Raw genomic sequence first — 13,384 nt, forward strand, 5'->3', positions numbered from 1 at the left:
GGAGCAACAATGGTTGTGTTGTATTGTGTTGTAATGCTGGAAACCAGCCTGAAGCCAAATGTAATCAGTGGCCAGAGAAATTCTGCAGAATCATTCTGACGTAATGGCTTCAAAGTCTGATTATGTGCAGTTGATTCCGTATCATGTAACAACAAATCAAAGCAAGATTAGATTATAACTCACCATTCAATTTGTTTGTGGTCCTCTAGTAGTTCTTGTATTTCTTCTCTACACTTTTGCTGGTATTCTGGGTGTTGGGCCAAACAGTACAGGAGCCAGGAGATGCCACTCGCCGTAGTGTCATGGCCTTCAAACATAAACGTGTCCACCTCTGCTCGAATTTCTTCATCTGATAATCCTTTTCCATCTTCATCCTGCAGCACAACATTATATGGTCTTTGAAAGTACCTCAGCCTTGTGCAAACGTATTAAAAAACTCCTGTGATTAACGTTTTTGCTGCTCACTTCTGCCGAAATGCACTGCCTGTAATTAATTGCTCGTTCTGGACTATACCCAATGGAATGATTTTCTCAGTAATCGTTTACGGCCAACTTGTTTATCGTACATTCAGGAAGATTTTCTTCAGTGAGTATGGACAAATTGTTTTGACAATGTTTACAATTTTTCCAGAAATACTGATTGAAGGCAGTTGAGCCGAATGAGTTTATAATGCCGCTATACAACATGAGGAAATCACCTCCCCTTGTTTCTTAACAGTCGGCAACACAGATTCTAGGCAACACTGGATCACAAACAAGTTCACATCCAAAGCTCGTTCAAATAGCTTCTCCTGCTATTACGTTGCAATCATGCTATATTGTAACCAATGACAAATAAATATTCGACAAAATATTTTAAGCCCAGTGTATGGGAATTTTAAGGGCTAATTTTCAAAATTTGATCACCCCAAATAAATATTGGAAAATACAGAAAATTTACATGTGCTTATTTGAAATGAACGGTCAGAAGATTGCGCACAACACGTTCCTGAATTTCTGTATGTGCTCCCAAAGTCCAAGGGCATGACCTAACCACATTGGAACAGAGTCCTGTGACGAACACATTTAGCTGGGTTTTTTCCGGCTCTCGCAGTGCCGAGAAAGACCATGCTCTATTGGGTCTCTATTTCAATTTGGGTCCTCAGCGGGGAACGCCTCGCCGAGGCAGCACTTATCCCGATTCCTGCACTGAGGAGTTCATCTCACCAGAACTCCTCAGTGCAGGAAGAGATCGGGCTGCCATTTTTAATGTGACCCCTTAACTTTCCTAAAGCCCCAACTCCTCGGGCTCCGACCCCCCCACCCCACCCCCCACGAGCATGCCAGCCACAGGCCCAATCTCCTCTGCAGATAAAATGCCAACTTGGCACTGCCAGCCAGGCACCCTGGAAGTTCTCCTATCAGCTGGTCGTGCCACTTGGGTACATTGGCAGTCCAGGCTGACAACCAGGTGGCAGTGCCAGGGTGCCACACCTTGTCCAAAGGGCAAGTGCTTGGGGGCCTCTGATCCCCTGGAAGACCCAAACAAGTGTTCCCCCTGGTCCCCACTTTTGGAGACCAGCACTCAACGGCACTCGCCCGAGGTCTCTGAGGCAAAGGGGTTAGAGCCCAATGCCTCGGATAGATCAGAGGAGTACTTTTTAGAGTGAGACAGGTAGTCTCACTCTAATATTTACAAAATACAGATCCTGCCCAGAAAAGTTCAACAAACCATTCCTGGACCACCGTCTGAATGCAGTTGAGGCCCGCCGCGATGTCCTTGACCTATGCTCTGGCACACGGTCCACCAACCTCACTACTCTGGCTTTGTAGGTGGCAATAGCAGTCAGTGCCAACTTGACACACCAGAGGTCCGCTTCTCAGAGCAGAAGAGGATGAATGATCTAATCTGAGATAGCAGGGTAAGTCCATCATTTCAATACTCTCGACTTATGGACTCACCAGCCCATCACACATTCACATTCATTTGACACACTGCCACCTCAAGGGACATCTCTGCTCACTCACACACACACTTTCACATCTCCATCAGTTCCATTTCCTCTCCCGCGTGTGTCTTCATCCCATTGCTCCACTCAGCACACACATAAACCAGGAATTCTTATCACCTGTCTGACATGCCTCCCACTGACATTCTATCCATCTGTCTTTATGCAGAACAAGCTTGTACAGAACAACAGGGATCGGGGAAGGAATCACTGACATTTGGATCCTTACTCCCTTTGAGGACTGTGCCATTGTGCTAATTGGAGAGGATGTTGGCCATGCCTGTGGTTTCAGGGAAGTGGATGACGAACACCCAAGTGAGAATCCTGCACCAGCTCATCCCGCGGAGCCCAACACTGAGTGCATTAACCTCTTTTCAATTTCTCTGCCATGCACCAATCTTCTCTATTCTTGTTCATAGGTACCTCAGGAAAGCCCCGTGGACACCAACAAGCCAGGCCCTCAACTCCAGTTCCATGGACACTTCAGATGAAGAACCCGAGGGCAGCACCTTAGAAGGCCCATCACGGCTCTCAGCCACACCTTCCACCAGCACAGGTACACACACCTCGGTGGGACCTGGATCTAGAGAAGTCTTGGATTCACAATCTGGTGAGCACAGCACACAATCTGGTCCAGAGCAGGTGGAGGGGGTAGGGACACCCAAGGTCGCTGGCACTCAAGAGCACGGCTGGTGGTCATGATTCTGCTGAATCCAAGTCAGATGATGAGTTTATGGACTTGGTCACACATCAGCTGTGTGAGTTGCATCGGCAATTACAGGAACATCAGGAAGGAATGTCAGCTGCACTCGTCAGATTGCAAAAATGATGGAGGAGTCCATCTATGTTTAGTCTGAGGTGATGGCGCTGGAATGCCAACCCACTCAGGTCAAACTGGTAGGTTGGCAGCTGTCATGGAGACCTTGGTCCAGGATATTGGTCCTGCATGGCTATACTTTTCCTGAATCCCTGCATTGTGAATAAAGGGCTCATAACCTTTCTCAACTGTGCATCTCTCCTCATCTGAGAATACTCCTATCTGTTAGCTGGCCCTTTACACTCCAGCACAATGTACAAATTGTCTAAGAGAGCCTCAGAGAACTCACCAGCTGAGTTTGTCCTCATTTACACTGTTTGCTGCTCAATTGTTTCATCTTGTAAGATAGTGGTGCAGAGATCTCAATTCCAGACCTGCTTGGCCACTCCCAGTGAGTGTGAAAATCCCACCCGAAGATCTGGTGAAGCGGGATGCTGAGGTTTCCCTCACTCCATGACCTCTCAGTCCACCCAGTCTAGTCCTTGACACCATTGTGATCGTGAATGTGCCTCTGAACCTTTACCCTCCCCATCTTGAAGCCTCTGGCACAGTGTATTTAAGAAACCCTCGCACCACTACCTCCTCTTGAGTGCCCCTGCACTACCTTTTCCCTATCTATAGGTTGCAGAAGCTATTCTGGATTGAGTATATCATCTGCGGCACCTGAGAATACTAGAGGCCCCCTGGGCCGATGCACATGATGTTATGTCCAGACCCTGCAGATAGCCTTCAGTGAATGATTGAGAACGGACTGCCATGCCCTCACCCTTCCAGAACTTAGACAAGTAGAGTCTTGGAAAGATGGGCAACATGAAGTTAAATGCTTCCTCAGTTAACTACTTTCCTGTTCTAGCACCAAGTCGCAGCTGTAATTCAGTTAGAGACTCCCTCCCCATTCATGAGCATAAGACATCCACCCCCCCCCCCGCCCCTCACCCCTGTAATGTGTGTGAGCCCTATCTACCCCCAATGCAGGCCTTGGCCTGAACCCTACAGCCCTTTGTCATGCCTCTGGCACATTGCTGAGTCACGGGCCTTGCCCTGCAGCGTTTCTTGTCAGTTAGCCCATTTCCCTGTTGGGGTTCTTGCCCTGCAGCCCTACTGTCCACTTAACCCATTGCTGAGTTGGAGGCCTTGCCCTGCAGCTTACTTGTGAGTTAACCCTGTCAGGGTTCTTGCCCTGCAACCCCTTTGCCCAGTTACCCGTTGCCTAGATGGGTGACTTGCACTGCAGCTCTTCTGCCCGCTTGCTCGTTTCCCAGTTGGTAGTCTGGCCCGACAGCCGACTGGAAACAACCCCTGCATTACCGCTGGTGCATTAAGCAGAGCCTTGCTTGGTAACCTTCCCCGAAAGAGATGTGGTTTGTGAGTGAGGCCGTGTGCTGAACCAACGGCTCTGCGAGCACTCCGCACTGCAACGTAGGTGCACAGACCTCAAAGTCCTGAGCGAAGTGCATGTTACCAGGCGCATGTCGCTTATATACCATTGTGAAACACATTAGTCTAATAGCATGACGTGTCCTATTTATCCAGCGTGAGGGGCTGATCCCGGTAAATACCCCTTTTCAATGAATATGCATGTGTGTACATGACGTTCCTGATATTGCATGGTTGGAATATCTTTAAATTTGCCACATTAATAGGTTTGTCAGCAAAGCTGAAGTTCATGGGATAAAAGGGGCAATGGCAACATTAATGCAAAATTAGCTGAGCGACAGGAAATACAGGTGAGTGGTTGTTTTTTTACACTGGAGGAAGGTTGCACGCTGACGTGTCCTATGTATCCAGCGTGAGGGGCTGATCCCGGTAAATATCCCTTTTCAATGAATATGCATGTGTATAAATGACGTTCCTGATATTGCATGGTTGGAAAAAGCGCCCTTCATTGGAGATATTATGGCACTATTGCAAACTGGTTTTGTGCTCTCATGGTATTTTCTACTCCTGCCCTCCTTGTCACTAACCTGCCCTCCATGTACACAAGTGAGAAGGAATAAAGATTTCTTCCCACTTCCAGTTTCACTGGAGACCTAATTTTAGACCTGTGTCTTTTGGTGTAGGCAGTCAACATTTTTAACATATATATCGTTAATTATTTTAAGAATGCAATCAGTTAGTTTGGATTTTTAAAACCTGTAAGGTTTTCGTATGTGAAATTGTGTTTTGCTAAAGGTTTCTGACCAATTTGCTCCAGCTGGTTCACCCACAGCTTTACTAGCTTTAGGCAAAGCTTTCTGACAACTTACTAATTTGCGATAGATTTATGTATTGTTGATAAAGGGAAGCTTTCAGGGAAAGAAGACATGAAGCCTTGATGCTTGCAAGACCAAATTAAATGTAGTAATGCTGCTCAGTCACCACAGATGTGGATGAGGTAACTTTCATGCAAATCCCACCCAACACACAGCTCAGAGACTTCTAGAATTACCAGATTCCAACAAAACTCTGCAGCTGGAAAGAACACATGAGCAAGGCGGGATTCTCCAGACCCGCACACCATATTTTCCAGTGATGGAGGCAGCTTGCCATTGGCAGCCGGCGAGTTTTTCGTGTTTCACTGATGTCCATGGGGTTTGGTGTGTCCCACACACTCTGCTGCTGGACGGCGGGGAGGGGGGGCGGTCGCCCTGGGTGGGACAAGAACATCCCGCTGGGCCAGAAAATTTCAGCCAAGAGCATAGGGTACAAAAACAAAAACAAAGAAATATCAATGAACTTTATAAAACACTGGTTTAACTTGAACTACAATATTGCGCCCAATTCTGGGCTCCACACTTTAGGAAGGATGTGAAGGCTTGAGAGAGGGTTTCACGAGAATGCTCCCATGGATGATAGATTTCAGTTATGAGGGAGTGGTGAAACTGGGGCTTCTTTCCTTAGAGAACAGAAGGCTGAGAGGTGATTTGATAAAGGGCTCAGGACAGAGTAGATAGAGAGAAACTGTTCCAATTGATGGAAGACTCGGCAGCCAGAGGGCAGTAAATTAAGGTGATTAGCAAAGGAATCAGAGGTAGTCTGAGAAAAATCTGTTTCACACAGCGAGTGGTTAGGCTGTGTGGTGGTATTGCACTGCCTGAGAGTGGTTAGGCTGTGTGGTGGTATTGCACTGCCCGAGAGTGGTTAGGCCGTGTGCTGGGGTATTGCACTGCCCGAGAGTGGTTAGGCCGTGTGGTGGTATTGCACTGCCTGAGAGTGGTTAGGCCGTGTGGAGGTATTGCACTGCCCGAGAGTGGTTAGGCCGTGTGCTGGGGTATTGCACTGCCCGAGAGCGGTTAGGCCGTGTGGTAGTATTGCACTGCCAGAGAGTGGTTAGGCCGTGTGGTAGTATTGCACTGACCGAGAGTGGTTAGGCCGTGTGGAGGTATTGCACTGCCTGAGAGTGGTTAGGCCCTGTGGTAGTATTGCACTGCCCGAGAGTGGTTAGGCCATGTGCTGGGGTATTGCACTGCCCGAGAGTGGTTAGGCCATGTGCTGGGGTATTGCACTGCCCGAGAGTGGTTAGGCCATGTGGTAGTATTGCACTGCCAGAGAGTGGTTAGGCCGTGTGGTAGTATTGCACTGACCGAGTGTGATTAGGCCGTGTGGTAGTATTGCACTTCCCGAGAGTGGTTAGGCCGTGTGGTAGTATTGCACTGCCAGAGAGTGGTTAGGCCGTGTGGTAGTATTGCACTTCCCGAGAGTGGTTAGGCCGTGTGGTAGTATTGCACTGCCTGAGAGTGGTTATACCGTGTGGTAGTATTGCACTGCCTGAGAGTGGTTCGGCCGTGTGGTAGTATTGCACTGCCAGAGAGTGGTTATACCGTGTGGTAGTATTGCACTGCCAGAGAGTGATTAGGCCGTGTGGTGGTATTGCACTGCCAGAGAGTGATTAGGCCGTGTGGTGGTATTGCACTGCCAGAGAGTGATTAGGCCGTGTGGTGGTATTGCACTGCCAGAGAGTGATTAGGCCGTGTGGTGGTATTGCACTGCCAGAGAGTGGTTAGGCCGTGTGGTGATATTGCACTGACCGAGAGTGGTTAGGCCGTGTGGTAGTATTGCACTGACCGAGAGTGGTTAGGCCGTGTGGTAGTATTGCACTGCCAGAGAGTGGTTAGGCTGTGTGGTGGTATTGCACTGCCAGAGAGTGGTTAGACCATGTGGTAGTATTGCACTGCCAGAGTGTGATTAGGCCGTGTATTATTATTGCACTTCCCGAGAGTGGTTAGGCCGTGTGGTAGTATTGCACTGCCCGAGAGTGGTTAGGCCGTGTGGTAGTATTGCACTGCCAGAGAGTGGTTAGGCCGTGTGGTAGTATTGCACTGCCAGAGAGTGGTTAGGCCGTGTGGTAGTATTGCACTGCCCGAGAGCGGTTAGGCCGTGTGGTAGTATTGCACTGCCAGAGAGCGGTTAGGCCGTGTGGTGACATTGCACTGCCAGAGAGTGATTAGGCCGTGTGGTAATATTGCACTGCCCGAGAGTGATTAGGCCGTGTGGTGGTATTGCACTTCCCGAGAGTGGTTCGGCTGGGTGGTAGTATTGCACTGCCTCAGAGTGATTAGGCCGTGTGGTAGTATTGCACTGCCCGAGAGTGGTTAGGCTGTGTGCTGGTATTGCACTGCCAGAGTGTGATTAGGCCGTGTGGTGGTATTACATTGCCCGAGCGTGGTTAGGCCGTGTGGTAGTATTGCACTGCCAGAGAGTGGTTAGGCCGTGTGGTAGTATTGCACTGCCAGAGAGTGGTTAGGCCGTGTGGTAGTATTGCACTGCCAGAGTGTGATTAGGCCGTGTGGTAGTATTGCACTTCCCGAGAGTGGTTAGGCCGTGTAGTAGTATTGCACTGCCCGAGAGTGGTTAGGCCGTGTGGTAGTATTGCACTGCCAGAGAGTGGTTAGGCCGTGTGGTGACATTGCACTGCCCGAGAGTGGTTAGGCCGTGTGGAAGTATTGCACTGCCAGAGAGTGGTTAGGCCGTGTGGTGACATTGCACTGCCAGAGAGTGATTAGGCCGTGTGGTGACATTGCACTGCCAGAGAGTGATTAGGCCGTGTGGTAATATTGCACTGCCTGAGAGTGATTAGGCCGTGTGGTGGTATTGCACTTCCCGAGAGTGGTTAGGCTGGGTGGTAGTATTGCACTGCCTGAGAGTGATTAGGCCGTGTGGTAGTATTGCACTGTCAGAGAGTGGTTAGGCCGTGTGGTAGTATTGCACTGCCAGAGAGTGGTTAGGCCGTGTGGTAGTATTGCACTGCCAGAGAGTGGTTAGGCCGTGTGGTAGTATTGCACTGCCAGAGTGTGATTAGGCCGTGTGGTAGTATTGCACTGCCTGAGAGTGGTTAGGCCGTGTGGTAGTATTGCACTGCCAGAGAGTGGTTAGGCCGTGTGGTAGTATTGCACTGCCAGAGAGTGGTTAGGCCGTGTGGTAGTATTGCACTGCCAGAGTGTGGTTAGGCCGTGTGGTAGTATTGCACTGCCTGAGAGTGGTTAGGCCGTGTGGTAGTATTGCACTGCCAGAGAGTGGTTAGGCCGTGTGGTAGTATTGCACTGCCAGAGAGTGGTTAGGCCGTGTGGTGGTATTACACTGCCCGAGCGTGGTTAGGCCGTGTGGTGGTATTGCACTGCCAGAGAGTGGTTAGGCCGTATGCTGGTATTGCACTGCCTGAGAGTGGTTAGGCTGTGTGGTGGTATTGCACTGCCTGAGAGTGTGGCTAAGGCAGATTCAATCACGGCTTTCAAAACAGATTTGGATTATTCTGTGAAACAAAAAGATTTCCAGGATGAAGGCAAAAAGTAGGGGAATGGGACTAGTTAATGGCCTCTTTCTGTGCTGTAAATATTCTTTGACGCAGTCTATATATGTGTCACCACATCCACCTCACTCATCTAATACCAATAATAACAACAGAAGTGTCACGTGGATGATCCATCTCTGATACTTCAGGAGGCCCTAAGCATCATATAGACCAGTCTTCAACCAATTCGATTCATTCCATAGGAAAGCAAGAAATGGACTTCCAGTGGCGGCCATGAAGTGAGTGTTCACACATTTGGAGGCCCCCGGTCAAGACGGAATTGTTTGGTCCTTTTTCACCCGATTTAGGGGGCGTTTGCTGATATGAGGTGCATGAGCAATGGGAGATAGAAGTGCTCCACCAGTGGGGCCAGTTTATGGCTTACCAGATGAGGAGTGTAACGGGCAACAATCTGGCTGGGAGGTTTTTCGAAGTGTGTCATGTGCAGGTCCCTTTCAGAAATAGGTATTTATCAAATAGCTGCAGTGATGTCATTGTGTGGGTGGAGCTGGAATGTGATTGAGTCTTTTACTTTCGTTGAGCCATTGGCAATGGTGCTTAGGGGCTCGAGGGGAATTGAGCGGTGTGATGGGGAGTGTTGGAGCACGGAGTTTCTTTGTATGCGGATGATCCCCTGCTGTATATTTAGGACCTGGTCAGGAGCTTTGGAATGAAATGAAATGAAAATTGCTTATTGTCACGAGTAGGCTTCAATGAAGTTACTGTGAAAAGCCCCTAGTCGCCACATTCCAGCACCTGTCTGGGGAGGCTGGTACGGGACTATCCGGAGTTTGGCTGTTTTCCGGGGTACATGCTTAACGTGGGGAAGAGTGAAATATTCCCAATTAATGCTCAGGTACAGGAGAGGAATTTGGAGGAACTGCCACTCCAGTCAATAGGGGTGAGTTTTCATTACCTTGGGATATAGGTGCCGCGGAGTTAGACCCAGCTCCATAAGTTGAACTTGGCACAGTTGGTGGAGGAAATGAAGGCGGACTTTAAGAGGTAGTAAGTGTTGCTATTGTCGTTGGCTAGTCGGGTCAAGACGGTAAAGATGATGGTGTTGCCGACGTTTTTGTTGGTGTTCCACAATCTCCTGCTTTTTGTGCCCAAATCCTTTTTTAGGAAGGTTAATGGGATGATTTTTCAGGTTTGTGTGGGCAGGTAAGGAGGGTGCTCTTGGAGAGGGATCGACAGGGGCAGGGGTTAGCGTCGCCGAGCTTGCTAAACTACTATTGGGCAGTAAACATTGTAATGGTTAAAAATAGGCGGTGGAGGAGGGGTCGGTTTGGGGGTAGATGGGGGCGGCCTCGTGCTAGGGGACCAGTTTGAGGGCACTGTTGTTGGCAACCCTACCATTCTCGCCGGTCAGGTACTCCATGAGTCCGATGGTGGTATCAGCACTGAGGATGTGGAAGCAGTATTGGCAGCACTTTGGAATGGAAGCTATGTACCTGTGGACAACGATTTGTGCTAATCATGGGTTTGCACCGGCGGGGCTTGATGCAAGGTTCCGGGGGAGTGGTGACAGGTGGGGATAGAATATTTTAGGGATTTGTTTGTTGGAGAGAAGTTTGCAGACCTGGAGGAGCTGGAGGGGGTGTACCAGTTGCTGAAGGGGAACGGGTTCAAGTATCTGCAGGTTAGTGACTTCATGAGGAAGGTAGCACCATTGTTTCCGATGCAGCTGTCCCCTGTCCCCTGCAGCACGCAGGATAAACTCCTGTCTGGGAAATTGGGCAGGACAAGGTTGTGGATATATATGGGGAGTTGTTGAAGAGAGAGAGTGCCCCGGTGGAGGAGGTTAGGCGCAAGTGGGAGAAGGAGCTGCGTGGGGCGCTGGAGTATGGAGTGTGGCTTTGAGGAGGGTTAATGCGTCCTTAGTAGAAAACGAAGCCTCATCCAGTTTAAAGTTGTACACAGGGTCCATATGACAGTGTCCAGGATGAGTTGGTTCTTTTTGGGGTGGAAGATAGGGGTGGGCAGTGTGTGCGGAGGCCGGCGATTCATGACCATATGTTTTGGGCGTGTCTGAGGTTGAGGGGAGTTACGATTGAATTTGCAGACGCAATGTCAAAGATTTTGGGGGTAGAGGTAGCCCAGAGTTCAGAGGTGGCGATATTTGAAGTGTTGGAGGATCTGGGAGTACAGGTGGGAAGAGAGGCCAACGTGTTGACCTTTGCCTCCCTGACAGCCCAGAGATGGATTCTGCTGTGCTGGCGGGACACGGAGCTGCCAAAGGCATGGGTTTGGGTTAACAAGTTTGCAGAGTTTTTGCAGTTGGAGAAGATCAAGTTTAACATTCGAGGTGCGGAGGACGGGTTCACCTCGAGGTGGAAGCTGTTCATTGACTTCCTTATGGAGTATTGAGTCATCAGCATGGGGGGGGTGCTTTGTTTTTCCTGTTTGAGCTGGGGATTTGGATAGAAAACCATAAGTGGGGGGTGGGGGGGGCAGGTGCCAGGGTGGCAGCTTGGGGGGTGTTTTCTTGGGGCGGTGGAAGGAGGGTGTCGTTATTTCCTGGTGCTGTGGTTGGCTTTTGTGTTTCTTTGTTGGGCGGGATTTAACTAAATGGGAACAATGTCCCATAGCAAGCGCGTTTAGCCGCGTGTTTGCCAGCGCTCGCCGCGCCGAGAAACACTACGCTATAAAACCGCACACGCATTAGACCGGGGGCCTCAGCAGAGAACACGAGGCTGCAAATAGCCCCGTTTTGCACACCGAGGAGCTCCGCTCGCCCACTCCCACCAACAACCACGCAGGGCACCCCCGGCCAGATTGCCATTGCGCAAAAAATGCTAACCTGGCACCCTGGCAGTGCCCCTGGATTAAGGCCACAACTAAAGTTGTGTTTGAAGCAGTGGAGGACTTTGCTATCTAATCCATTTTCACATATCCAGCAGTTCAGCTTTAAGATAATGCGTCTTGGAAGAGCAGAGTACAACCGATCTTTGATGCCCATTTTATGTGAACTTGTTAAGCACATCGTGATTCATTCATAAAACATGTGAAATTGCACCCGACCTCATTATCATTAAACTGTTCAAAAGTCAGCCATAAAATAGTATACTTCGGAAATCCTGGGGTGATGAAATTAGAGAAAGTTTCAACATTCCTGGCTCCTGTACCAAATTGTACCAGCTAGGATGATTCTGTTGATTTAAAATTTATCTGCACTAGAGTAAAGCTGAAGGCTGATGTGCTGAACATAATTGAAAATAACAATTAATAATAAGGTGATTAATATGATATAAAGCCATAAATAAGTGCAACATGTTTCTACTAACTGATACATTATTTTAAGGAATAGGTGCTGAATGTTTCTCCTTTGTTCACTCCAAGCCCAATATGATTTAAGAGGTAGATGCTAGAACTTGACTATCTAGGGGCAAGATCTGGCTGCATTGCGCCCAAAAAGGAGTGCAGCGCAGTCGATAGATGCCGGGAGATTCCTCTTCCGGGATCTACCCGGCTTGCCATGCCTCGAGAGATCTAACACGATTTTACGAGACTTTGCAATGTGAATCGCACCGAAAGCAGGCAGGATAACTTTCTGCCAAATCTGCATATTAAAGTGAGACAGCTAGTCTCAATCAAAAATGCATTCCCGATCTCTATCCAAGGGGTGGGATCTAACCCCATTGCCTTGGGGACTTCGGGAAGAACCATTCAGTGATGGTCTTCACAATCATGGATGAAACGGAACGGCACTCGTGGGGGTCTCGCAGTGCCCTCTTGTGGGTATGGGGGGGGGGGGGGGGGAGGGAAAGAGTGGTGGGGGCTGAGGTCCCCCTTATAGGCGAGTTGTGGTTTGGGGGTTGCGTCAGGGGGAGGGGTGGAGATATCAAGATGCCATTTTTAAATGGTGCCCTGATCTTCCTGCACTGAGGAGCTCCTCAGGGACTAAGTGCGGCCTTGGCTGCGCGATCCCCGCTGACACCCTGATCTACCTGAATGGCCGTTCAGTAGCATGGTATTCCGCGGTGTTTCAAGTGCCGGGAAAACACCCGGATAATTACACTATGGGACTCTGTTCCTATTTGGGTAGATCGCACCCTTGGTCTGGCTATGTGCAGGGCTTGATTCCTCCTGGCAGCTTCTTTGGTTACCTGTTTAGAGGTCGCTACAGGTAAGCAACAGATGGTGGGCTGAGAGTCACCATCCTCTGCTTTTAGGCCTTGTTGGAAACCAAGGTCTCACCTCCACCACCGCTCTGTTCACTGTACCACCATGAGGTCTGTCTCCAAGTGGATGGAAGCTAGTCTTAATCGGATCATGTGTGTTTGACATCATTAGCAGGTGTACTCCTGAGATATACCTTTTCATTGGTGTGGAGAATAGCTGAAACTACTGCAGATTTCATTCGAAAGATTACTTAATTATACTAGTAGGAAACCACCTACCCAATGGCTAATTAGAACAATTAACTACTGCATATAAACACTTACCTTTGCACAAAGCAGAATATCCAAGAAATCCAGGTATCTCTTGTCCTTGATTTTTTCCAATTCCTTCTCATTCTTCAGCGTCTCCTTCCTCTGACGTATCACTTCCTCTATTGGAAAGAGAGTCTCATTGGGGCGAAATGGTCGGTACAAACTATATTATTATTCTTTACATGCTTCCTAATTTCACCAGCCGAGGAAGGCAATCACTCTTTTCAGGAATTTCATGTTTTGCTTTGTATCCTTTAACTGTTTCTTTTAATTAGTTTGAAAATATTTGTGTGGTCGTCAAAGTGAGGGATGGTGATGCTGGGGAACAGAACAAGCATAATTTGCACACTAGATGCTTAGAGAGGCTGTTTCCACT

At 48.9% G+C, this 13,384-nt stretch overlaps 1 protein-coding gene across 3 annotated transcripts in view; it reads right to left on the reverse strand.

Annotated features, from left to right (window-relative positions):
- Positions 1 to 13,384, reverse strand: part of LOC119964641 (cytochrome P450 4B1) — a 158,740-nt gene that overhangs the window by 33,082 nt on the left and 112,274 nt on the right. For all 3 annotated transcript variants that reach the window (XM_038794384.1, XM_038794386.1, XM_038794385.1), the window contains exons 7-8: positions 13,021 to 13,127; positions 184 to 374 (exon numbers count right to left, since the gene is read on the reverse strand). In XM_038794384.1, the coding sequence (XP_038650312.1) occupies positions 184 to 374; positions 13,021 to 13,127 (298 nt within the window). The remainder of the gene's footprint in view (positions 1 to 183; positions 375 to 13,020; positions 13,128 to 13,384) is intronic.

The sequence above is a fragment of the Scyliorhinus canicula genome, chromosome 4 (assembly GCF_902713615.1).
Source record: "Scyliorhinus canicula chromosome 4, sScyCan1.1, whole genome shotgun sequence".
NCBI lineage: Eukaryota > Metazoa > Chordata > Chondrichthyes > Carcharhiniformes > Scyliorhinidae > Scyliorhinus > Scyliorhinus canicula.